This window comes from Myotis yumanensis, unplaced genomic scaffold (assembly GCF_028538775.1).
Source record: "Myotis yumanensis isolate MYYU_CA2020_CCGP unplaced genomic scaffold, mMyoYum1.0.hap1 SCAF_9, whole genome shotgun sequence".
In the NCBI taxonomy this organism is placed as follows: Eukaryota; Metazoa; Chordata; class Mammalia; order Chiroptera; family Vespertilionidae; genus Myotis; species Myotis yumanensis.
In genome coordinates, this window is record NW_027223760.1 from 22,393,798 (window position 1) to 22,420,259 (window position 26,462).

Sequence of the window (26,462 nt, forward strand, 5' to 3'; positions counted from 1 at the left end):
TCACACTCACCCCCCGATGACCGGGTGCAGGGATCATACCTACCCTTGACTGGGAATCGAACCTCTGGTGCACAGGCTGATGCTCTAACCACTGAGAACACTGGCCAGGGCACTGATAATACCTTTTGTTTTCAATAGCCTAAGTTGTTGTTTTTGGTGCCAAGCCTCAAAAATCTACTTTTCTACTACCTTACTACGTAGATTCACTCTCTGCTCCCTTCTTAGGTATTCTCTCTATTTCATACCAGATGAAACTATACTTCTCTGTTAGAGTAGAGTCTAGGTTGTCAGGGGTTTCTAGATAAGAAAGTGCCTCCCTTTACCTTTGTGCCTTTAGCCCAGGGGTGGGCAAATTTTTTGACTCGAGGGCCACAATGGGTTCTTAAACTGGACCGGAGGGCCGGAACAAAAGCATGGATGGAGTGTTTGTGTGAACTAATATAAATTCAAAGTAAACATCATTACATAAAAGGGTACGGTCTTTTTTTTTTTTTTTTAGTTTTATTCATTTCAAACGGGCCGGATCTGGCCCGCGGGCCGTAGTTTGCCCACGGCTGCTCTAGAACGTGGTAGATTAATTCACTTGTCCTCTTGACCGTCCAAACCTTTGGGGGTTTTTGCAGGTGAGTTGCGGAATCTACGGGAGGAGATTTCCCTGTTAGAGCGTGAGAAAGAATGTGAACTTAAGGAAATAGAACGGGAGTTGCATTTGGCCCATGCGGAGATCAAGAGTCTGCGACAAGCCGCAGATGATTCTGCGACTGAACATGAGAGTGACATAGCATCCCTGCAGGAGGACCTCTGCCGGATGCAAAGTGAACTTGATGAATTGGAGCGTGTTCGGAACGAGTATGAGCTGGAGATCACCTCCCTCCGTGCAGAAATGGAAATGAAGACCTCTGACTCATCTAATAGTTACACTCCCTCAGATTACTCTGAGCTGCAAGGTATGAGAGTGCAAGCCCTTCTCCTGGTCTGTCAGTAAAGTCAAGCGGAGGGAGATAGTGTGCAAGAAGATGTTGGAAGGTGGTCTTAGATAATGAATTGGGAAACTCTAGAAAAAACCTCCAGGTTGAATTCAAGACTATAAGGGGAGAAAAACTCACCCAGAGTCCCACAGCCAGTCCATCAGGGTGTGAGAAATAGCACCATGGAGATGTGCCCGGAGAACTCTTTCTCAGAGAGCCATCTGGTGTTTGTCGATTTGACTCGGCTGAAGCCCTTCCTGGGGAGGACAGTTCTAGGTGGGAGTACGGGGCCGCCCCCCTGGGGAACGCTTCCTGCTGCTCCGGCATCATGGCGCTGTGCCTGGACTGCTTCCTGGGGGCCGGGGGAGGCGGGTGGCAGGGAGAGGGGATCCTCCAGTCCTGCTCCCAGACCCTGAGATGCTAATTGTTAGGCTCCTTTAGCCCTCCCCAGAGTAGAAGCTTTGGGGGCAAAAAGTCAGAGCACAAGCTGGAGACGAAGGGAGGTTATTTCTAATAAAACACGATGTACTCAGAAGCTCAGAGCTCAAAAGCATTCAGACAGTGAGTCTCCCAGCTGGTTGCTAGGAGGCATGACATCAGAGAGTTTGCCTTTATTCTGAGGCTAGGATTGATGATCTGGGTATAAGGGAGGCCTTATATTAGGCCAGGTCAAGCAGAGGCAAATCAACAAGGAATCAAAGGAGTGCAAGGTTTCCCAGCTGTAACAAGCCCCTCAGAAGAGCCTTTGGATTGGTGATGCTAGGAGAGGCAGACAGCCCAGTGGGAAGGTCCGGGCTGGGCTTACACAGACTTCCGTTCAGCATCTCAGCTCCACTGAGTAACAGAGTGAACTTAGTCTCAGAATGATCTCTCTGAACCTGTTTCCGTTTATATAAAAAGTGGTTAATAAAAAGAGGAGCTATTCAGTCGTCAGCTAGATGAGATCCTGAAACAGGAAAAGGACTTGAGGGAAAATGTAGATAAATATGAATAAAGTATAGAGTTTAGTTCATATACCAACCTTGATTTCTTAGTCATGACAAATGGACCCATTGTCCGATATTAACAGTAGGGAAAACTAGATGAGAACTCTTCCAGGGAATTCTGCATTCTTTGCAACTTTTCTATAAGTCTAAAACTATTCTAAAATTTAAGGTTTATTTAGAAAAGAAAATTTACAGGGCTATTCTGGGGATTAAATGAAATGCCTAACATGTTGAAAGCACTCACACACTAACTAAAACCAAGGCTGAAACCATCAAGTTTATTGTTTAACACACGGTTGGTTTTCATTAAAGATTAGTTTCCTTCCTTCCTTCTGTGGTAATTTGCAGTTTTTCAAGGACTTTGCTACATAGATCAGGACTTCTGATTGGAATACACATTAGAAGTAAATTTCAGGGTGTTGAAGCTGACGGTAGTTAAGACATTTTTTAAATATCAGTAGAATTAATATTCTAAGACAATTTTTTTTTAAAATTCTCACCTGAGGATATTTTTCCATTGATTTTTAGAGAGAGTGGAAGAGAAAGGGAAAGAGAGAAATGTCGACGTGAGAGAAACATCAATTGGTTGCCTCCTGCATGGGCTCTAGCCAGGGCCCAGGCTGGGGAGGAGCCTGCAACCAAGGTACGGGCCCTTGACCAGAATCGAGCCTGGGACCCTTCGATTCACAGGCTGACGCTCTATCCACTGAGCCATATTGGCTAGGGCAAGAAATAATTCTTAATCATGAAGAAACAAAACAGATATGGGTATGTATCATAGCAGCATTGAGGGTAATATGTGGGTCTGGTTGGGAAGTGTCCTTCTGATAGCAGATAAAAGATCATTAGAAAGAATTCTTGCCAGAACCGGTTTGGCTCAGTGGATAGAGCGTCAGCCTGCGGACTCAAGGGTCCCGGGTTCGATTCCGGTCAAGGGCATGTACCTGGGTTGCGGGCACATCCCCAGTGGGGGGCGTGCAGGAGGCAGCTGATTGATGTTTTAATATATTTTATTGATTTTTTACAGAGAGGAAGGGAGAGAGATAGAGAGTTAGAAACATCGATGAGAGAGAAACATCGATGAGAGAGAAACATCGATCAGCCGCTTCCTGCACACTCCCCACTGGGGATGTGCACGCAACCCAGGTACATGCCCTTGATCGGAATCGAACCTGGGACCTTTCAGTCCGCAGGCCCACGCTCTATCCACTGAGCCAAACCGGTTTCAGCAAAAAAAAAAAAAAAAAGAATTCTTGACCACATGCAGGCCAGTGTATTTGGTGTGGTGATAAAGGAAGTTAAAGAACCTTCAGGATGCCTGGATTGTCTCCGAAAGGCCAAGACTGGCAGTGTGACACCTGGCAGTTCACATCTCCCTGTGTTTTGTACTAAAAGTGAGGTAATCAAACAGTTCAATGGAAACTTAATTTTTAAAAATATTTTTATTGATTTCAGAGAGGAAGGGAGAGGGAAAGAGAGATAGAAACATCAATGCTGAGAGAGAATTATTGATCAGCTGCCTCCTGCATGTCCCCTACTAGGGATTGAGCCTGCAACCCAGGCATGTGTCCTGATCGGGAATCGAACTGTGACCTCCTGGTTATAGGTTAATGCTCAACCACTGAGCCATGTCAACTGGTCTCAATGGAAACTTTAAATACAAAAAAACCCCCAAACAATTAAACAGTCACAGCCTAGCCATTTTGGCTCAGTGGATAGAGTGTCAGCCTGAGGATGGAAGGGTCCCTGGTTCGATTCCGGTCAAGGGCACGTATCTCGGTTGCAGGCTCCTCCTCGGCCTGGGCCCTGGTCAGGGCTCGTGTAGGAGGCAACCAATCAATGTGTTGCTCTCACATAGATATTTCTCTCTGTCTTTCCCTCTCTCTTGCACTCTCTCTAAAAATCAGTGGAAAAATATCCTTGGGTGAAGATTTTTAAAAAATTAAAAAAACAAACCGTCACTCCTAAAATCCCAAGACTGTCTTGGTTGGGGTTTTGAAGGGGCACACAGGACAAATCTGGGAAGATGAGAAGAAGAGCAGCTCTTAAAAGAGCACAGAGAGCCTCTGCAGGGTGGACTTCTCTGGGCCCTGTCTTCGAAGCCTCTGCATGTGATAGCTCTTCTGTCTCTAGAAAAAGAGGAGCCAATCAGTCTTCTGCTACCAGGTTTCCAGGCAGGAAAACGGGGGGCTGGTCATCAGTGCTTCCTCCCTAGGACCTCACCTCTCTCTCATCTTGTCCTCTGCAGAGGAATTGCAGCAACTGCGGGAACGCTACCGCTTCCTGAATGAGGAGTACCGGGTCCTGCAGGAGAGCAACAGCAGCCTCTCAGGGCAGCTGGCAGATTTGGAGAGTGAGAGGTACAGCCGGGAGGCGAGTGGGACCCTGGAGGACTGGGCTTCTCCCCGAGTAGAACTGCTGCTGGAGGCAGATGCCAGGCTCTCGCACGTCCCTCTCCTCTGGGAGATCTGGTCTTTCCCGTGGTGTCCAAAGGATATGGACACCGCCTAGAAGAGGCATGGGGACCCAGCTCAGTGTCTAGGACTAGAGTTGATTGACTTCAGAAGTTTAGTTTTCTTCTATTCGGGGCATTAGGGGCTGGTTTGCCGGGCCCTACAGTAGCTCAGAAGTGATCCCTTTGTTGTCCACGTGGACTTGATTCAGTCTGATGTCCTCTATCTTGGAGCTGATTTGACATCAGAGCCAGGCTCAAGCTCAACTGGACTGGACGCTTAGGGTCTCCCAGAGACAAACAGCTTTGAAGATTGAGGTGCTGGGGCCGTAGTGCCCTTCTAAGTGTGTTTTTTTTTTGAGAGAGAGAAATCACAATAAGAGGCTCCTTATCATTTTTTGCCTAAAACAAAGACATCAGGACCAAGCACCGTTGGCAGGTGATTGTAGGCAGAGTTCTCTCCCAAACATGGCTCTGGGGTTCTGGATTGCAGGACACGAAGAGCAACAGAAAAGTGGCTGGAGTCCCAAACGCTAAGGAGCTTGATGTCAACAGAGTGTCAGACTGTAGAAATGGATTTCCTAGAACCTCATCCGGAAACCCATTCGTTGCGACAGCAGCTGCTGGGAGCTGAGGAACAGCTATGTGACATGCAGAGCAAGGTAGGGGGATGCAGGCCCTTTCCGTTGTCCCTCTTGTACCTTCTCCTGGCCTGTGTGAGAAACATCTCCTTAGACACAGGACAGAGTTGACGAAGGCGGCGTGCGCTATGGCAGGAGATAGTACTCTGGGGTCTCGCTTGCCTGATGTAAATAGTCTTCCAGGCCTGCCCTGGGAGTGCACTTGTAGTAAGCCGCCTTCCTGTTTCGCTTCCCACAGTGTAAGGAATTGAGCTGTGAGTTGCAAGAGCTACATCTTCATCGCCAGACCAGTGAGGAGGAGCAGAGGCGGCTGCAGAGGGAGCTCAAGTGCGCACAGAACGAGGTGCTTCGGTGTCAGACTTCCCAACACGCTGCCCAGGTAAACACTGCCAGGAAGGGAGTTTGGGGAGGGCAGAAGGGCCTCCGTGGAGTCGCCGCTTCCTTCCAGGAGGATGAACGCAGAGCAAGGCTGTGCTCTGCTGACTCTTGCCCTGCCACCAGGGGTAGAGTCTATCCAAGACCAATTGGAGAGGTCACCTAGCCTTGCATCCTAGAAATGGTAGTCGTCACTGAGTGTCTGCCTCAGAGAAGAAACCAGACCAGAGACCTGCGGGAGCTCCTCAAGATGTCTGCACCCGGAAAAGCGCCAGGCTGGTCTGGAGAGGGGCCTGCTGTTTCTTGAGAGTAACGGTTCCACCCGCATCCTTCCCACCACAGAACGAGGACCTGAAGAACAGACTCTGTGCCCTGCAGCACAAGTACGATGTTAGCCAGGATGAGCAGACTGAGCTCTTGAAGGAGCAACTCCAACTTCAGGCTGAGCTCCGGCAGCTCAAAGTCTCGAAACCCATATGCACAGAAAGCCCAAGTGAGAAGGTAACAGCAACCAGAGGTGAGGGGCAACTTAGGTGCTAGGAGGTTTTGGGAAGGTGGATACGAGTGGAGAGTTCAAATAACTCCAGCCGCCACCTGTGAGCACCGCAGGTGGACTCAGCCGCCCCCAGCACTGTGTTAGATGAGAGGACAGCCAGTGAGTGGAGGGTAGGGAGGAGTCTGAGAGTGACTCGGGCAGAAGAGTGAGTGGGTTGAGGGTCCCGGGGGTACTGCCCAAAGGCCCCTCCGCCGTAGGAGTTAAAGTGCCGGCTGCATAGGCTGCAGCTCCAGTACGAGAGCCTCTCGTGTGAGAAGGATCACCTGCTGGACGTGCAGCAGCAGCTGCGGGAGGACCTGCGGTACCAGGAGGCCGAGGTGCAGCGCCTCAGAGACATCGAGGGCTGTTTCCAAGAGAGCAATGAGAAGGTAAAAGCAGCTCCAGGTGAGGGAGAAGGTGGCCAGGCCGAGCTGCCGTGCGAGGACGGGTGCAGAGGAGGGCGGTCAAGCGTCGCTCAGTAGGAAGGTGCTCTCAGCTTCCTTTGATTTTGAATCAGGAAACCAGCCTGTAAAAACGAACCCCTTTACTTTCACCACGCCCCAAATGGAAGCCCAGAGGTCTCTGCGTAGAGCCTGTTAGGGCCTTGTCCATCTCAGGAGCCTCAGTGGGATGGAATTGGGACTGGAAAGGACAGGTAGTACTCCCTTTGTCACTGCCTGAGAGGAGAGAGTGCAGCCGCTGCTCCGGGTGATGAAGGGCTGCCTCCCTGCCTCAGAACGCAGAGATGCAGTCCCAGCTGCAGGAGATGAAGCAGCGGTACGAGAACAGCCAGGAGGAGCTGGAGCGGCGGAAGCACATGTACGATCGGCTGGAGCAGGACTTCCTGCTCTGCCAGCATGAGCTGGTACAGCTCAGGACCACCCAGTCCATCCCAGAGGTCAAGAGAGAATGTGCTAATAAGGTAATTGTGGTGAAGACAGGTGGGATCTGCTGGGCACTTCCTCTGGAGAAAGGAGGTTAGGGCGAAAGAGGAAGTCATCCATCCACCCAAGGGCGGGATGGGCTCTTGCCCATAATTAGGAGATTAAGTACAGCTGAGTCCCATCACGGCTGAGTACAGCGAGGCCGGGAATAGAGGCAGAGCCCCATGCTGTTAACTTTTAAAACAGTTTTCCTTGACCCGAGCCACCGCTTAGTAGGATCCGTGTATCTGGATCCAGTCTGAACACTGGAATGCTTGCACGTAATTCCATGTGTAGTGGTATCTTGTTATTTGTAGAGAACATACACGTAGGCCCGTATATGTCACTTTTATTGTTAGAACTAGAAAGAGAAGGTCTAATTTTCTGAGGCAGATTGCAAATGCCGTTGTCAGATGGCATGGTCTTGTGCCCAGAACACTGATTGGCTTTAGAAGGGCCAAGGCTTCAGAGTAGGTAAGTCCTCTGAACTGGACTCTTACTCTCTTTAAATTGAACAGAATACTACTCTTACCCACTTCCTTTCAGTAACAGATCCTGTAGTGATAAATAAAGCCTTCCTTACTCATTCTCTCTTTTTATCATAGTGTGTAAAATGCAAGTCACTATCAGTTACCCTGTGTTGAGCGCTTTCAGGATCGCTGCTAGGAAATGGAAGGGTGTTGAAGCATGATAGAGAACAGGCCCAAGATTCTCTAAAAGTAGTGGAACAAGTCACATTCAGCCAAAATGCTCATTAGCTCCTGCCACGGCCAACAGCAGGCTGTGTCCCCAGGGAAAGGCCTTCGGGAGACACAGAATGGGGAGGTTATTCGCGTCACCACCACAGTCCACCTGCCTTTCTACTCCCAGGCTCACATTCCCCCTCCCCCCGTTCCCACTAGACTTAGGAGTGAGGGCATCTGTGCCTCCTCCCCTAAGGAAAGGAACCGTGTGCTGGCACACGGGGCCAGCTTTTCCTCTGATTATAAAACAGCATTGGGATTAGTCCGATATTAGAAGATTTAGGTTTTTGGAATCATAGGATGATTTCGTTTTCTTAACCCAAATTCAGCAATAGCACATACTTTTCTAAAGATTTTAAAAGATGATTATGAAAACAAAAATGGGGGGTGGGGGGTTAGGGAGAAATGAAGTCTTTATTGGTAAGGAGCATACTTCAGAATTAAAGCAAATTGAGGATGAGAGCGATAGGGGGTAGAATCCCCAGCAGGGTGAGAGAACAGCATCTACCAAAGGAAAGGGCCAGAGGAGAGGGAGGCGGCGGGGAATGAAAAGGGAGGGGTACTGATAACACTCCCGCTCAGAATGCTCTCAGAAGGGACGAATAGAAAAATTTCAGGCACAGCCAAACAGCCAGCCCAAGCAGCCTGCTGGCGTTCCCCACTCGGCACCTAAAACTTGGCGCAGTGTGGCTTGGGATGATCAGTACAGGGTGGGCAACCCCGGTGAATCGGAAGAGGCAGGGGGACACAGAAATGCTCTGCTAGCCACACAGGCAGAGAACTACCTTAGGAGTAACCGCCCCGCCCCACCCGCCCACAGTGTGACTCACTGCTGTCCAGACTGACAGAATTGCAGGAAAAGTACAAGGCCAGCCAGAAGGAGATGGGGCAGCTGCAGATGGAGCAGTGCGAACTCCTGGAGGACCAGAGGAGGTTGCAGGAGGAGCAGGGCCAGCTGCAAGAAGAGCTGCACAGGCTCACGTTCCCGATACCCAAGTCTGGTCTCCTCCAGAAGGTAAAAGCAGCCAGCGAGTGGCTGCTCACTCTGGAGCAGTGGCTTTGAGAAGCTTCCCAGGTGTGACTGTACTTGAGAAAAAGGAAAGGTGGGGATTAAGATTTTTCTTTCCTTAACCAACCACTCCTTACTTTCTCACCAATTTCAAACCAAAAAATTCAATATAGCTGATTAGGGTTTTATTTTTTTTTTTTCTCCTCACCTGAGGATAAGTTGTTTTTTTATTGAAGAGAGAGAGAGAGAGAGAGAGAGACCGATAGGCTGCCTCCTAGATGCACCCAAACTGAGGATTGAACCCACAAGCCGGGTGCCCTGACCGAGAATCAAACCTGCCACTTTCCAGTGTAAGGGATGATGTTCCAACCAGCTGAGCCACACCGGCCAGGGCTTGGGTTTTACATTTAAAATACATCTTACACTCTGGGAACTGTCCTGCATTTTATATGTAGGTATTTTATCTGTCTGGAGAAAATATACTTGAAAGTACTTTGTAAACTAAACAATACATCCAAACACAAGAGGTCAGTTCTACTCAACTGGCGGATCTCCACAGGACTCCCCCGTCCCAGGTGGGGAAACTGCAGAGCCAATCAGGGATGCCTAAGGGGAGGGAGGGTCTCCAGCAGAGGGCTTTGCTTGTGACCACCGCAGTCCCTGCCCCTTCCTTCCACTCTACCTCGCAGAGTTTCGAGCTACTTACAAAGTTACAAGACCTGTATGAACTACAGCTCCTCTACCAAAGCATGCAGGAAGAGCAGAAACAGCTGATACACAATCAAGAAAATGTGCTAAACGAACAATTAGAGCTGCACAAAGAGCTGCATGTTTTCAAAGACTCCCATTTCCAGGAAGTGTTGGAGAATCCAGAAGGTTCCAAATCACTTAAGTGCTCAAAATATGTCCAAGACAAGGTAACCATAGCTAGAGGCAGGGGGACGGTTCTGGGGACAGGAGAGGAAGGGGCCGCACAGAAGGGACAGTATTAGGAAGGCCTGTGAGGCCAGGAGTCAGGATGAGACTGAAGCCCTGACCTGCCCCAGCCATGACTGCCCATGGGCTGGCTCCTGGGGATGAGCCTTCAGATACGGCCTGAGGACCCACCACGTGCATGCCCAGCCGCTGTCCTGGGAGCACTTAGAACCAGGAGGACCCGGAAGTCTGTAATTGCCTGATAATTTGTCTCAATCCCTTTAGCGTCTCGTTTTCCAGATGTATAATATCATTTCAGTGTTTGGATTGCTTGGGACTGACTAAAGGTGTCCTCCTTTTCTCATGAGATGGTTGATAATTGAGAAGTACACTTTTCAGTGATAAAATCTATAACCTTTTGGTGTTCTACACGAGGCCAGTATGGGGCCATTCCTTTCCAAAGGAAGCGTCCTCGCACGGAGAGTTCTTGCTACTGACCATATGTTTTCATCGCAACATTGGCCAGAACAGCAGCCAGGTCGGGGGGGAGGGAGAGGTCAGACACCAGCAAGGTGTCTCTGCGGGCTCACTGGTGGAGATTTCCATTTAAGCCTTTCAGAAGGTTTCGGGGGGTGAATTTGGCCTAAGGGCTCAGTGAGAGCAAGGAAGAGCAGATAAACTGTTCCACTTTGGGCAAAATGAATTACTTCAGATATTAGCCTGGACAGGGAGATCAGGGGATAGCAGGAGTCCAAACTGAGATTTGGTCAGATTCCAGGGCCATCAGATTTCCGCATAGACAACACAGAGACCAAGAACCAGGCATGAAATGTTTCCTCAATCAGATCTCGTCCTGGGCATCAGTAGCCAAGAAGCCAGGCCCAGAGGGCCTGGGAAACATTCTCAGAGTCCAGATTCAGCATTGGGGCAGGAGGGGCAGGGACTCATAGTGAGGCCTTGGTCCCCTCTTCTGAGGAATGCCCATATTCCAGGCCAGGCTGGTTTTAGAGCTAGGGGTGGGTACTGAGTCCAAAGGCCAGGATGATGGTACACCTGACCGAGAAGAAGGCAGGTGTTCTCGAGCCCCCCTCAGCACTGCTCCAAGGAGAGAGGGATGAGTGCAGAAACAACAGAATCGGGAACCCAGAAACACTGGAGTATCTTCCCTGGGGACATTTTCCCCATGAGCAAGACACTGACCCATCCCAGTACCCGTAGGCTAAGTTGGCGGCCTAGGCTGTCCTGAGACTGGAGTGAAGGTGTGCAGTTCTCTAAAGTGTGCTCAGACCTCTGCGCCAGGAGGGGTGCAGCTCGGACTGCAGTGTTAGAGTAACGATGTGTCTCCCACCCACTCCCGGCAGTCCAAGATGATCGCGTCCCACATGCAGACTCTGCAGAACCTGTACGAGGCCAGCCAGACCGAGCAGGAGCTGCAGCAGCAGGAGCATGGCCGGCTCCTAGAGGAGCGGAAGAGGCTGCAGGCCGACTTGCAGCTCTGCCTGGAAGAAATGCAGTTGCTCCAAGCCCGGTCCCCTTCTATAAAAAGAAGCCTTGAGTCCTACAAGAAGAGTTATGGTAGCAGCATTGACTGCAGCGAGGGCCTCGGGAGCCCCCAGAGCAGTGATGAGAACTTTCTCAAGAGCTATGTCAGCGACACCAGTACCAGTGAGACCTATCTGAAGAGTTACCGCACCAGCAGCAGCAGCAGCGTCGTCACCGTTAAGAAGACCAGCGGCAGTAGCTCTGACACCTGTTATAATAAGAGTTATGTCAGCAGCACTGACGATGAACCTGCTGAGCCTGAAGATCTAGAGGTAAAAGTAGCCAGCTGACACACAGACAGGGAGAGAAGGTTCTGATCTTATTAAGGAAGGGCCTAGCCGAGCGGGCGGAGGGCAGGTGCTCCCCAGGGTGCCGTCATTCCTCCCCGCCCTCCACAGAGCTTTGATGACATGGTTGCCGAGGTGCTGGTTAAGCTGCAGGGAGTGCAGGCCATGTACGAGGTCAGCCAGGAGGAGCACAGCCTGCTGCAGGAGCGGATGGGGAAGCTCCTGGACCAGCAGAAGGAGCTGAAGGAAGAGCTGGATGCCTGTGAAAAGGAGTTCAAGGAGTGCTGCGAGGGCCTTGAGAAGCCTGTTGCCTCCCCCTGTGACAAGAATGAGGTAACTGCTCTCAGGGAGGCAGGGGTTCTTGGAGGAGTCCCTAGAGCCGAGGAGGTTGGAGCCATTTCAGAGAGGCTGAGGAGAGAGGGATGGGCTCGCTGCGGCTCTGTGTGGTTGCCGCCTTCCTGGTCAGACGGACACAGAGGGCACTGAGGCCCAGGAGGCCGGCAGTCTGCTGCGTCACTGATGGACATTTCTCAGGTACCCACCGTGCTGGATTTACTGATCTTCAAGACTCGGAATTTTTTCCCCCCTCTACCACTTCTGTTCTCTTGTTTGCACTATTCCCCGGAGCACTTCTGTCCAGTTGTATTTTTTCACCTGCCAATGTTCTATAGTTTGCATGTATTTGTCTTGTCTCTTCAACTAGGTTGTAAGCACCTCAAGGACAGGGCCCTGCTTCCTCCTGTCCTAATGCCAAGAAGAGTGCTCTGCATCCCCTGGCAATGGGACAGAAAGTGTTGTCTCTGAGCAAGAGCAGCCCGCAGTCCAGCAGGGTTGCTGGGTATGCAGGGGAGAGGGTCAGAGAGCAGACCCCTGGGCCTTGGTTGGCTAGTGTTGATGCCTACCAAGGAGACCCTGCTGTGCTGCCAGAAGTCAGGGAAGACAGACCAGAGGTTAGGGAGCAGGATTGGGAATTGCCGCTCTTTCCATGGCGAAGTGCAGAGGTGCCCAGGTGCACTCTCAGGTGTCCAACACAGTTCCTTAGGTGGCTTTGAGGTTCCAAATCACTTTTGGAACCTCGGTGGTTGCTGAGTAGGCTGCAAGTAGGATAGTTTGGGTGAAGTAGGAGTTCCCATCAAAAGTCATAATGGAATAAAGTCCAAGGTTCAGGAGGGATAGCCCTATAGTTTATTCTCCAGATGGGTCACAGTAAAAATATTTAAATCATCTTTTGGTCATGTTAGATGTAAACCATCAGGTGCCTCCAGTGAGGGAAGAGTTCTTTGTAAAACTGCTTTAGAGGCTCATTTCCCACAGTTTGAGGTTTCTTTCTGTTTTAATAACATGTCCCGTGTCATTAAGTGGGGCTGAGATTTGAACCCAGGCAGCCTGGTTCCAGAGCCCACACTACACTTTCTGTCATGATGTTCTGCTGCTAACTTCCCCACATGCTCCCGCAGGGATAGTTCTGAGCCAGCGACCCGGCAGGGCCCAGGTGGACTGCGTAGGCCGGGCTGTGGGTAACTGGCTCCACTGCCCACAGATCAAAGAGCTGCAGGCCAAGCTGCGGGAGCTGCAGCTGCAGTACCAGGCCAGCATGGACGAGCAGGGCCGGCTTTTGGCAGAGCAGGAGCAGTTGGAGGGGCAGCTGCAGTGCTGCCAGGAAGAGCTTCGCCAGCTCAAAGAGAAGCGGTCATCCTCTGCTACCAACGGAAAGAATGCCAATAAGAACGTGAATAAGAATGCCAGTGGGGTTAAAATTAAAAAGGTGTCCAAGGCAAGCCTGGGGAGTTCTGAGAGCAGGCAGGTGAGTAGTAACCTATGTAGCCAGAAGCAGAAAGGTAGATAAGATCCTGGGAAGAAAAATCACCTCCCACCATTCTGACCAAGTGAAGTATTAGTAGAGAGGTTTCTGGGGTCTCTAAGGTATTTAGAGCAGATCCAATTTGATGTACTCCCTTTTCCTGCGAAGTTAAGGCGAGAGTAGCGTGCAGACCACTCGTGTGGAGGTACAGCCAGCCCCAAAGGACCACAGCGGCCTCTGTTAACCCAGCCCAATCTCCTGGGGCCCCTGTGCTTCCTGGGTCACATGCTCAAGAGAAGAACCAGATGGATGAAAAGAGAGGAATTTATTCAAAGTAGTTATACACACATAAGTGAAAGAGGAGTGGGTAAAATAGGAGTCACTATGCAGGGGTAGAAAGAGCAGGCCAGGTGAGAGCTCAGGAATCTTTAGCGCTGGCAGCTGTCTAATGGCTGGTGGCCGGATAGACGGACGGTCTAGAGAGGCTGGGAGTGACTGCCCTCCACGCTGAGGGTAGGGATCTTGGCAGGTAACAGCATCCCCCATCCTGCCCCACCTCCGCCCGCAGAATGTGGACGTAGTGCTGTACTACAAGGCCAGCAACCCAGATGCAGTTAATCTACCAAAAGAGGAGAAGGAGAAAATGGCGGAGGAAAATGGAGAACCAAAGGAGGAGGCCTGGGATGAACTAGTTTCTGAGCCCCCAGCTCCCATAGGAATGGAGCCCACAGAAGATGGGGAGGAGGGATTTGAAGAGGCCCAAAACCAGGAGGGTAAGGGAGAAGACAAACAAGATGAGGACAACAACCCTTGCCCTGAAGCGTCCAAGGAAAACCCCCTCAAAATTTCTGAGAGCAGAAAGGTAACCGCCGCCAAAGGCCGGATCGTGTGGGAAATGGGTCCTTGGGCTCAGATGCCCTGTGTTCAGGGTGACCCAGCCTAGGATGGACTTCTACAGGAGTAGAGGCCAGTGAGCTCTGAGGCAGGGCACGCAGGGAAGGCGGAGATGGAGATGGGGTTGGAGAGAATGGTCTCTCTGTGGGAAATGGCAGCTTAAACCAATTTGCTGTGGAACTGCATTGCAAAGACCACCTTTGCTGGGAACCAGGGTGGGGTTACTGGAATTCTATCTCTTCATTTATGTGGTAGCATGTTACTTATGTCAGAGGGTGCTCCCCCTGCCTTAGTGCATTAGTGCACTAGGGATGCTGACAGTGCAAGGCCTTCTGTCAGCAAGACAGTCATTCAGTCCCCATTTCCCACGGTGCCCTTTAAGTTTGACCTTTGCCATTAGGAGAGGGTGGAGGGCTGGTGTCACCCACTGGGCTCTGTATATTATAAGGTGTCAGGGTGGGGGCCTGGAGTGATCAGAAGTGACAGAATATTTCACTCTGGAGACCAAACAGTTCCCTAACCCTTTAGCTGCTGGATCTTAAGAGGTTGGAGTGGGAGTATCCTGAGTCATTTACCCACAAAATATAAAAGTATTTCTGTATGTTAATAACTAGTTCATCTGTACAGGTATGTACCCGCTGAACTCCTGCCCTGGTTGAGGTTAACTGGGGGCTCTGGCTCCCTGAAGAGTTTGAGTACTTCCTGAATAAGTCCAGGTTCTTTCTGTCCCTCTAAACACAGGGGAAGAAAATAAGTCTCTTGTGGTGGGGTGCCCCGTCCACTGGAAGGCTCTCTGGGATTTTCTGGCAGGCCGGCCTGCAGCACGCCCGGCTGAGGACCCAGCATACAGTCCTTGTTTCCGGGGCAGCCCGTTGCTGAGGATGGGCAGTGGGAGAACTGCAGCCTCTATCCTGGTGTGGGTGTCGTATTTCTTTGAATTCATGGCATTCCACCAGGTGCTGGTTTAGAGCCTCAGAGATTTCCTGGCCTTGGGTGCCATATTTCTCAATGCCAGGCCTGATATTTTCAAAGTTAAGCACTTGCTGTGGAGGTGGCCCTTTGGCCCAGGGGGTCCTGTCTCTTTCGCCGGCAGCTCTGTTGGCATCTGTGTTATCGCCTGCAAACACAGTTTGTCTCTGGAAGATTGTTGCCGGCAAAGAACTGGCCCTTCTCCATTTGCTGGCTTGTTTTAATGCATTTTGTCTCATAACCACAGCATTACACTCCTAGGGGATACGAGGGACCAGAGCCCAGAACACTTAGAGAGTTGGTGGAAAACAGCCAGAACAAGGGGCTGACAAAGGGACAGGTGGCCTGGCAAGAGACGGGCTCTTCCTAGGGTGACAAAGTATACATCCTTCTCATCTGGAGAGCCCAGCTTTCCGCCTTGGAGCTTCACTTTTCCACAGTCACTGACCCACAGGAAAGGTCAGGGCGCAGAGCACCCACTTGACTGGTTTAAGAGGGAAATGAAGCCGGAAAGCTGGACTCACCACCTGGTTGACACCTATCCGTATTGAACCTTCTGGAGGCTGCCAGTGGGAAGAACCAGGCCGGGTAGCAGAGAAGAAACCCTGCTGCTCTCGCTGACCAGTTATTTAATCTCTTGATCTCTCTCTCTCTTTTCCCTTTGTTTTCTCATCTTCGTTATCTGTTGAATTCATGTGTTTATGTCTTTTTATGCCACCTTTCCTTCACCTCCTGTCTCTTCTCGGCTTCTTTCTCGTTTGATATGTTGCAGCCATCCCCTGCCCCCAACCCCCCCATCTTCTCCTTGCCTCTTGTAGGCCTGGTGATCATATCGGCTTTGCTCTGGTGCTGGTGGGCCGAGACGTCGTCCTAACACAGGTACTGGTATTGTGTCTTCTTCGAGGGATCGAGGGAGGGTGCCCTGGCCTCCCCTCTTTTGCTTTTCTTTCAGCGGCTTGCTTCTTGCTTTTGGAAATCTGTGACTTCTTGGAGCATGTCTTTGTAACACGTAGGGAGTCGGATGCCCACTGTGGACATGGTTTGAGCTTCTGTCTTCTGGGAAAAGTTTTGATGATCTCAGCACTGTTGCTACTTCCAAAGCTGCCCAACTACTTCTGATGAGCTGATGTCTGTCTGTAAGGCTGGCCTGGGTGCTCTTTGTTAAGCCCGAGAGCCAAGCACTCACTGTTGTAACTGCCCAGGCTGGCAAAATAAGGACTCGCCACCGCCCCTGTTGGGTGAGAGAGGAGGTCTGAAGAGCTGTGACTCCTGTAGGGTCATGTGTACAAGGGTAGCCTCAATTCATCCTTCAACCTTGTTAAAAATGGAACTGAAACTCCTACCATATTATATACTTTCTACTGAGAAGTTCTCTGATTTGGGGCTTTGGTCTTCAGAAAAGTCAGAATAGGAATGCCAGGGATTTTTTCCAGTTCTTTCTTTGGGAGCCAAATTCTTTCTCAGCTGGGCTTTCTGGAGAGATGGTACTATATTGGTGAAAAGTTTCCACCAACCAGAGATGCCAGTGTCTCAGGGAACCAAGGCTGATATATTCTGGGCACCTTCAGTTGGCCAGTCCATGTAATCTGGTACCAACAGGATACCAAATTCAGGAGGCAGAATGTGGCCCAAGGTAAAACCCTAGGGTTCCCCCTGCCTTCGAGAACCATAATCTCTTCTCGGCCTGTTTTAGCTCCTTTCTTATGCTCCCCCTGCCCTCTCTCACCCTCCTTCTCACTTCTCAGTTAGTGGAGTGTAGTTGGCTTAATGCATAGGTTCAGAGTGGCAGCTGAAGCATTTGCTGGTAGCTTTTATCACCATTTCCTTTTTCTCTTCCCTCCCCACCCCCCCACTCTTCCCCCTCTTCAGCTCTTCTCCTTTTATTTTTTTATTTTTATTTTTTTTAATATATTTTATTGATTTTTTACAGAGAGGAAGGGAGAAGGATAGAGAGTTAGAAACATTGATGAGAGAGAAACATCGATCAGCTGCCTCCTGCACATTCCCTAATGGGCATGTGCCCGCAACCAAGGTACATGCCCTTGACCGGAATTGAACCTGGGACCCTTGAGTCCACAGGCCGACGCTCTATCCACTGAGCCAAACCGGTTAGGGCAGCTCTTCTCCTTTTAGGCATTGCACTTACATCCCATAGACAGTCTTCAACTCCTTTAGTGACAAGTCTCTCCCTGTACCCGTTCTTCCCCTATATATGCCTCGATTTCTAAGTCCCTGGGATGAGGCCCAGAGCATTCAGCTATAATCTTTCTCCAGCTCAAACTCAGCCTGGCCCAGGCAGAGTGAGAGGAAGGAACTCCTGGTTTAGGGTCCTCTCAGGGGAGTTTGTTGTGCCCAGAGCCTGCTGCACCAAATATGCAGCTCCCCAACCAGGAATCGAGGTAGCATAGGTACAACCTGCCTGACAAAGTGGTCAGAGAGCTTGGTTGCGTCTGTCTGTGCTTCTTGCAGCTTGGTTCCAGGGAGCAAAATGCATAATCTGAATGTTCGTTTCTTCAAATGTAAGCAAAAGATGGATGATAAAACCTCTGCCTTCCCCACTGAGGATCAGATGAGTTCATATATGTAAAAGTACTTCACCATGATAAAACACCACATAAATAAAAAGAACATACACTTATATGATGCATACTATGCATACTACATGCCACGGCTGTCCTAATCACTGTATCTCTAGTTACTCATTTAAATCTTACAACAACCCTATTATTAATTTGGTATGTGATAAAACTAAGACACAGAGAGGAGTAGTTATAGAGCCGGGAAATTGTGAATCAGATTCTAAGGACTTAACATTAGCAACAGATAAAATTCCAATCCTGATTTCCCTTATCTCCTCATTTTGAGCCATTTTCCTTGGTTGCTTCCAGGTAATTAGGAAGATACCATTACTTCTCTTTATGCAGCCTCCGATCACATTGTTAATCTACTTCATGTATTATAAAACCCCTTTGCATGTTGCATATGCTAAGTGACCCCCCCCCCCGCCCCCCATTCTCTACCTGCAGTTGGTTTTGTGGATTCAAGACAGAAATTTTCATTTATCCCTATTAGAGATAATCCACTGATCTAACCTGTGGAGTTGTTGTTTTTTTTCTAATCTCAACTCTGGTTTCAAAATATTTCCTTTCCCTACCAGCTTGTCATCCTCAGGGGTGACAAGCCCTCCCTCATATTCTCATCCACGTCACAGGTGAGGGCTGAGCCTCTTGAATGTCATCTCACCAGGCTTTTATCCAGCTCATTGGTCACATAACAAATGGTCACACAACAAGCCGTGCTGTCATCCTACTCACTTCCTTCATGTTCTCTCCAAAGATATCATGGAAAACCTTGTCAAACACCTTAAGTCCAGAACATGATTTTCTTGATCTGTGGATTTATTTTATTTTTTAACTTGAACTTATTGGGGTGACATTGGCTAATAAAATTACACAGGCGTCAGGGGTACGATTCGTCTGTGGATCTGTGAATTTAGTGACCCAGTCTGAAAGGAAAGCCTGACATGACTTACCCCTTTGTGATACTCGAACCAGCCCTTTACTCAGCCAGCCTGGAATCTTGCCTGCACCTGGTATAAAGAACGCCAGTTCCCATGCATGGGTTCAGCACTTTGCACCCTTAAAAACCCCCAGACTGGCATTTTTACCAATGCACAATAGGATGTAAGCATCTGAGCATGTCAGTATTTTTCCTAGCTCCCTTTATGAATTACTCTGTATACCCACCTCCAACATTGTTTTGCTTCTCACTTCACATCTTATGTTCTTTTTAGTAGCTGTTTTTACAAGTATACCAGTAGGAGGTTTTCTTTGCTCTTTATAGTTGGCTTAAAATCCTCTTTTTAGGTTCGTTATTCTCTGAGCAAATGCATTCTTAGCATTGATGGGCTATATTTGCCCTTCCCTAAAACTGTATTTCTGTTATGCCATAGCTTACAACTTAAAACTCAAATTCTGTCTTTCAAGTAATACAGTAAAAAAGTAATAAAATTAGGAACTACTTCCCCGAGTATGTATTTTCTTATTCAGGATGTCATGTTCTCTAAATGGATCAGCAGGATTTGCTGTGGTCAGCAGGGTCTGGCAGCCTCCCAGAGCCAGTGACCAGCTTCCTTGAATTTCCTTGAGCCACCATCATTCTCCACAAAGGTTTTTGGCTGCCTAGGACCTCATATTTGCCCACACTCCATGGTGTTCTTTCTTCATTTCCTCTCAGTCTTCATATCCTCTTGACTCTGAGTTCATTCTCCAGGAACTAATGAGGTGCAGCTGCTTTTCTTAAAGGCCCACATTTACCCGCATATTTTTGCCATGGTAGCCAACCTCCCTCATTACAACCATTTGGATACTCTAAAGTCTGGCTCCTGAACTTGCTCCTACACACAGGAACTGGGATTCTCACCCCATGGGGCGTGCAAACAGGCCCCTTAGGTGGGACACATAGGGTCGTTCAGGTGTCTAGTGGTGCCAGGACTCAGACCACATTGTCTCCAGCAGTTATCCAGGAGGTAAGGGGGAGTGGGCCAAGGTGGTCCTCAGGTGTCTCCAGCACCGGTAGGCAGGGGATGTCTGGCTTAGGGAAGGGTTCAGGGGGCTGGGCACTCACCATTTGTCTTTGGTCCCCACAGAACATGCTTGGGATGTGGAAGCCTATGGTGTTCTTGGCTCTTGCAGCTGTGGCTCTGTATGTGTTACCCAACCTGCGACGGCAGGAGGCAGAGTTCTGCCTCTTGGAGTGATGGCAGACCTGACCTGGGCCAGCCGTGGGGGCAGATCCCCAATGGCTACTACCCTCGGCTTTGGGCAGGACACACTGTGCCGGAGCCCCACCCATCCACATGTCCCAGTGTCCCCATCTTTTTAGCCTCAGTCACTCAGGCTGAAAAGGCTGCTGGCACCCATCTCCTGCCTTGTGTAAGATCCTGGGTTCCTTGTAATTAAATGTCAACCTAACTACATGAGACTGTGTGGCTTCTGATTTGTTAAATACCTCACAACACAACCAGAACAGAGCTGTTTCCCTTAAACCAGGCACCTCACATAAGGGTCTGACTCCTAAATATGATTTCTCACCCTAGAAATGACCTCAGAAATGAAGCTGGCTCCTGTGCTGCCAACCAAATCACAGATGGATTGGTCTGTACATATCAACACTCTCTCACGGAGCTCATCTGAGCATAGAGAAATGGAGTGAACTGGGTACTTTGTGTGAGGGGGGCCCCGTGACCTGCCCTTAGGTTCTGTGCCCACACCTAGCTATTCGAGAAGAATGCCCTGAGAAGATCTGCGTGTGAGCGTGAGCCTTCGTGGCTTAGTCCTATGACTTCTCAAGGGGTTTGCTCTTAGAGAAAACTTTATTAACCTCTCAGGGCCTGGCAGTAAACAGGCCACACACACAAAAGCTTTACTGAAAAGTTTAATGAAGGGACAACGACCAGAAGGCAGAGTTGAAGAACTAACAAGGAGTTGTGAAGTCCCCAGGCACCAGCAACAGTGGAAAGTGGCTACCATCCCAGGCCTGAAAAGGGGCCCAGACACACGTGGAGGCCACAGGGGGATGCGGTCCTTGTCAGAGCCACAAATAAAAGGGGGAGTTTATGTATCCCCACCTTCTTCCCACCCCCAGGCTCCTGTTGGTACCTCTCATTGGCTGAGCCCTACTGGGAACCAGAGAGCAGAGGTGCCCCGTGTGATGTCATCTTTCAAGGTCAGCCTCCTGGAGTTCAGAGCAGAGCAAAGGATGGAGAATGGCTCTGAGTAGAGACAAGCAGAATGTAAGGATAATTTATGAGTGTCCTTGTTTAACGTTCATCCCCGTGGAATGCTTTGATTGGTTGTTCTCATCATGAAGTTTCCATATGAAAACCCTCAAGTATATTCATAAGACCCCCATGACTACTGGTTTCCTGAGACCCCTCTCTACTTCCTTTTCATCTGATGCCAGAAGAGTCATTCACCCAAATATCCAAAGCAACCTATAGAGCATGTCTGGTGGTGGACACTGCTAAGCACTAAATGAATTCAGCAGTAAGGCCACTTAGAATTTGATTTTAAAACTGTGTGCAGCCCAGAGAATGACAAGGCTGAACTGGGTGGGAGTCCATCCCAGCAGCCCCGAGGCCAGTGCTGAAAACAAGACCAGCCCCTATAAATGGAGCTGCACCTAGGCAGATTGACGGCAGTGCCACACGTCCCTCTTGCCTCCCTCTAAATGACTCTTTAAAGATAGCACTGATTTAGGGTGGCCTAGCTTCTAGCTACTCAAAGTGTGGCCCACAGATCAGCATTTAAGCTTGTTGGGAAGGAAGCACCTCAGGCCCCTTCAGACATGCAACATAGAACCTGCATTTAAACAAGATCCCCAATTGATTAGTAGGCACAATAGAATTTAAGAAGCACTGCCCTCCATTATATTAGACTGTGTGCCCTCAGTTGTAACCTAATTGAAATTCCTTCACAACTCACTGTTGCCATTGGTCCCTGGCTCCTGGTTGTTTAGTGCAGTGAAACCCTGCTGTTTATTGACTTTATTCTAGTCACCAGTTGGCTGGAGAACATATATGGTGGAAAGGACTAGAGGTTACCTACCACCGTGGATCACTGATTTACCTTGGAATTAATCAGAAGTCAAGATGGAGGTCATGATCTGGTAGGCAATCGGCCCCAGTCAGGACTTTATTGGCCCTTCCCAGGCCCGAATCCAAGCCTGAGCAATGACAGGAAAATGATCCTGCTTTTCCCCAGCCTTTTTGCTTAGAATACAGAGCTCTTTCTTTAGGACACTTGCCCCGTTGGCTCATTTTTAAAAAAATATATTTTTATTGATTTCAGAGAGGAAGGGAGAGGGAGAGAGAGAAACATCAATGATGAGAGAGAATCATTGATTGGCTGCCTCCTGCATGTCCCCCACTGGGGATCAAGCCTGCAACCCAGGCATGTGCCCTGACTGGGAATGGAACCGTGACTTCCTGGTTCCCAGGTAGGTGCTCAACCACTGAGCGCACCAGCCTAACTCATTTTATTTTTAAATATATTTTTATTGATTTCAGAGAGGGAGAGGGAGAGAGGGATAGAAACAATGATAATAGAGAATAATTGATTGGCTGCCTCCTGCATGCCCCCCATGGGGATCGAGCATGTGACCTGACCAGAAATCGAACTGTGACATCCTGGTTCATAGGTCAACACTCAACCATTGAGCCACAACAGTCAGGCCCATTGGCTCATTTCATTTTTTTATTTTTAATATATATTTTATTGATTTTTTACAGAGAGGAAGGGAGAGGGATAGAGAGTTAGAATCGATGTGAGAGGAACATTGATCAGCTGCCTCCTGCACACCTCCTACTGGGGATGTGCCCGCAACCAAGGTATATGCCCTTGACCGGAATCGAACCTGGGAACTTTCAGTCCGCAGGCTGACACTCTATCCACTGAGCCAAACTGGTTAGGGCCCATTGGCTCATTTTAGAAAGCCATTCTCTTCATCCTTTTGAGCTCTGACTCCTGGTCTTGTTAATACACTTCACCAGAGTGAAGAGGTCTCTGTGTTGAATGTATTCGTCACTTGAACTAGCTTTGAGTCTACAGGGCGTCTCTTAGAAGCCAGGGGAACATGCATCCAGGCTGAGGTACAGATAGAACCGAGGACTCCTTTCATATCACCTTCAAGGACCTCCAATTCCCCACTCACCAGCCCTCTGCGTAGCTGCTTCCTTTCTGCTCTCTCCCTGCACAACCGCCCCCTCTGCTTTCCCTTCCCGGGTCATGGGTCACGTGGTACAGTATACCACCTACTACTCCTGTCAAGGATCAGCAGCTATCGGGGGGCAGGGTGGGTGGTTCTAAAGATCAGAAGTACTCTGATTCTGATGCTGGGAGGTGGAGTGTTAGGATGTAGAGAAGGGAAGAAGGAAGCATGGTGGAGATCCTGGCTGTGGACTCTACCGGGGATAGAGACAGAGCTGGGAGGAAGACCTAGCTCCCCAGAACCCATAGGCTTTCCAATATACCAGAAAAGCAAACTAACTCATTTTCTGATCACCTATTAGCTGCCAGGCACCATGCTCATCATTTTACGTCCCCTCCTTTCATCTTCACACGTAAAAAATCCCTATGCGACCACTATTAACTCCATTTTATTTATTTTTAAATATTTTTATTGATTTCATAAAGGAAGGGAGAGAGAGATAGAAGCATCAGTGATGAGAGAGAATCATGGATCAGTTGCCTCCTGTACGACCCCACACTGGGGATCAAGTCTGCAACCCGGGCATGGGCCCTGACAGGGAATCGAACCATGACCTCCTGCCTCATAGGTCAACGTTCAACCACTGAGCCATGCTGGCTGGGCTATTAACTCCATTTTAGAGATGAGAAAACTGAGGCCCAAAAGAGTGACATCACCTGCCCAAGGTTACAGAGGCTATCGATCTTTCCATCACACCACACTGTCCCTGGCACCTGGGTCAGGGCCACAATCAGTATCACTGACTGATCAAAGGGCCTGCTGTGAGCCTGGCCAGCCTGCTATGTCACAGGTGACTGTGAACATGTCTCTGGCTCCAGAAAAACATGGCCCATTGGGCCTGCTCATTCCGACTCTGAGTAGACCAAGTTAAACATGGCCACTGTCAGTGGCAGAGGAGCAGTGTCCCTTGATGGGAAAACTGGGGCCAGGTGGAAAGCCAGGCAACCTGTTCCCCAGAGACAGGTCAGCAGGTGGTGAGTCAGGGGCCTATAAACGGCCTGTGGCCCCAGCCACCACTGCCCCACATACTCAGCTGATGAAACCCCCTGTAAGCCCCTCGATGAGCCCCCGCCTGGCTCAGGGAGGAACGCATTGGCCCTCAGGAGGCCAATCCACTTGGCAGGCCCCAGGACCAGCATTGTGCACGGTCTGTTCCAGCCTCATGGCCGGGCCTGGGGCCTGGGCTCATGGGCTATATTGAGGGCTGAGTCACCAGCCTGCCCCTGGGTCAGGCTGCAGTGACTGGCTGGCTGGGGCCTGAGTCAGGCCCCGATTTATCCTGGAGAGCAACAGGCTCAGGTTTCAGGGGGGTAAGGAGGGTTCCGGGAACCATCCTTGGCACTAGGCACCCTGCTCTGTTGGACCACTCACTCCTCTGGGGTCTCACAAGGACCTCTCTAGGAGGGAGGGAGTGAGAAGCAGGAGTGACTTCTTTCTTCACTTGGCGGCTTCCCTCTGAACATGCCATCCTAACAGCGGCCCTCAACTGACTGAGGGACCTCAGGTAATGCCCACAAAACAGGTCCATGAGCCACTAGGGTGTGTACAGGGGCTGTTGGCTCCAAGCAAACCCACTTTCCCGAGTTCCCTCCTCCCAGCAGCTCAGAGAGAGGCACCCATCCTTTCTCAGATCTGTTCCCCAGTTTCTTCATCAAGGCTTCAGAGACAACATCACTGAGCCCTCAGCTGGCACTTCGGTGGGGTGTCAGAAGTCTGCCTTTACACACACACACACACACACACACACACACTTAGTCCCCTGTGAGACCTAGCTCTGTGTCATGTGTCCCCAGAGCTGGGCATCTCTCCACAGGAGAGCTCAGCCTCTCAAGCAGACAGACAGCCCTGATGCTTGGTGGCTGGTTTGGCCATGGGACAAAGGTGGTATGGGGTATGACAGTGCTGGGATAGGGAGGGGGTGCCAATAGGAGAGCGGAATTCCTGAGCACCTCGTCACAGGCAGCCGACAGAACATGAGCCTGAGCCGCAGGCCCAAGCTATTTATACCTCGCCTGTCACTATCAGGGCCCCCACAGCTCCCCCCTCCCAAGCCACACACAGCAGGCCCCTTTTCTGTTTCTGGCCCCTTCTCTACTCCTCCCCATCCCGACCTAATGAGAAGGGAAAGAAATCATTCATGGACCCCTTTCACAATAAGCACTGCTCCCCACACCCCTGCAAGTTCTTTCTGAACTCCATAACTAATGGGGATTGCCCTCATCCTGTCCTTCAGAGGGAAGACAGCCTTCGAAGCTTCCCATATCCCCTTCCTTTTCACGAGTCTGAGGGAGAAGAGGAATAAAATAGACGGATTCACCTATAAGGCCCCAGAACCTTCCCAAATTCCAATCATCACATAGAGTGAGCTAGAGGCCGTCTGGCCCAAACTTATTTGGTCTTGAAGACTAAGAAAGCTGAAAAGTATGGCCCGAAGCGGGTACCAGGGGTTATGGAATACATATATGTTACAGAATTATGGAATATATATTCTCTTAAAAATCCTTATTGATTTTTAGAGAGAGAGAGAGGAAGGGAGAGAGAGAGAAACATTGATTTTTGTTGTTCCACTTGGAATAATAAATTGGTTGATTCTTGCATGTGCCCTGATCACGATCAAACCGCAACCTTGGTGTATCAGGATGCTCTCTAGCCAACTGAGCTCCCTGGCCAGGGCCACATATGCTTTTTTTAAATGTAAGTCTACTCTATAGCTCTGTCATCCAGGCCTCGATTTCCTTGCTGTCACCATTCCCTAGCCTCCAGCCGCCCTCTGCTTACTCTGGGCCCAGTCCTGCTAGGCTTCCTGGCTGGCTCCCTGGGGCTCTCCCTGCCCACCGGCCTCTGTCACGTTTCTCCTTGGCTGCTCTGGGCACTGCTCTCCCTGTTTCTATCTGGCTTAACCCGCCCTTTCACTGGAAGGATCTGCCCTGTGGCCCAAATGGGCACATTGCCCAGGGGGCTCCCTGCTACTGTGGGGCAGTCTCTCCCTTCCCTCTCATCGCCTTGGTTGAGTCAGACTGGGGGTGGGGGGGGCACAGTGTGACTCACTGAGTTCTCTTTTCCTGAGCTCAGCTTCATTCTGAGGGGATGAGGCCAAACGGGCCAGTGACAGGGACACTGAGTCAGGGGTAGCCTCCCTCCGTCTCCTGGGACCCTGGATTTGGACTTCAGGCCAGGCTTTTCTACCTGTACAGTGGAGCACCCCCAAAACCTTCTCCCTAATCGCCCGCAGTGTCCCTCCTTCCTCTCAGTCCTTCTCTACCAGCACACACATTTCCCTCCCTTGTCCCCGTCCGTCCGCAGGTGGACAATACCCTGGGCTGGGAGCCAGGGCTCCCAACTCATCCACAAAAGTCGGCCAACCCCACCTTAGTGTGCTCTGCACCCACCACTGGCCTCAGTTTCCCCAATTATGTCTTCAGTCCCGCGGGACGTGGAGCGGGCATATTTCATCTCTGATTGGCAATCCTCCGTTCTGGGGTGTTGGGTGCCCACCCCCCTGCATTCCAGCGCGGCGCCCCGGGACCAGCCCCCCTCCCCCCGCTCTCCCCCTTGGCAGGGGGCCGGAGGCCCCCTCGGGCGGCTCGGGCCGCGTGGGGGCGGGGAGGAGGAGGCGGGGCGGGCGGCCGTGCAGCCCCCACCCGCGGGCCGG

General features: G+C 50.3%; 1 protein-coding gene across 6 annotated transcripts in view; it reads left to right on the top strand.

Annotated features, from left to right (window-relative positions):
* CCDC136 (coiled-coil domain containing 136) overlaps positions 1-20,021 on the top strand; it is a 29,126-nt gene extending 9,105 nt beyond the window's left edge. The window contains exons 5-19 of one of the 6 annotated variants that reach the window (XR_011472642.1): positions 624-947; positions 4,203-4,314; positions 4,900-5,068; positions 5,286-5,426; positions 5,765-5,923; positions 6,176-6,346; positions 6,694-6,879; positions 8,444-8,638; positions 9,322-9,549; positions 10,909-11,361; positions 11,488-11,709; positions 12,917-13,180; positions 13,746-14,039; positions 15,859-15,919; positions 19,689-19,700. Coding sequence is in view for 5 of the 6 variants with exons in the window: in XM_070423854.1 (XP_070279955.1) it covers positions 624-947; positions 4,203-4,314; positions 4,900-5,068; positions 5,286-5,426; positions 5,765-5,923; positions 6,176-6,346; positions 6,694-6,879; positions 8,444-8,638; positions 9,322-9,549; positions 10,909-11,361; positions 11,488-11,709; positions 12,917-13,180; positions 13,746-14,039; positions 19,689-19,799 (3,029 nt within the window). In the remaining variant the exon portion in view is untranslated. Of the gene's footprint in view, positions 1-623; positions 948-4,202; positions 4,315-4,899; positions 5,069-5,285; positions 5,427-5,764; positions 5,924-6,175; positions 6,347-6,693; positions 6,880-8,443; positions 8,639-9,321; positions 9,550-10,908; positions 11,362-11,487; positions 11,710-12,916; positions 13,181-13,745; positions 14,040-15,812; positions 15,920-19,688 lie in introns of all 6 variants that reach the window. The other 5 variants (XM_070423855.1, XM_070423854.1, XM_070423857.1 and 2 more) reach the window with 5 other exon arrangements.
* Positions 20,022-26,462: the final 6,441 nt, after the last annotated feature.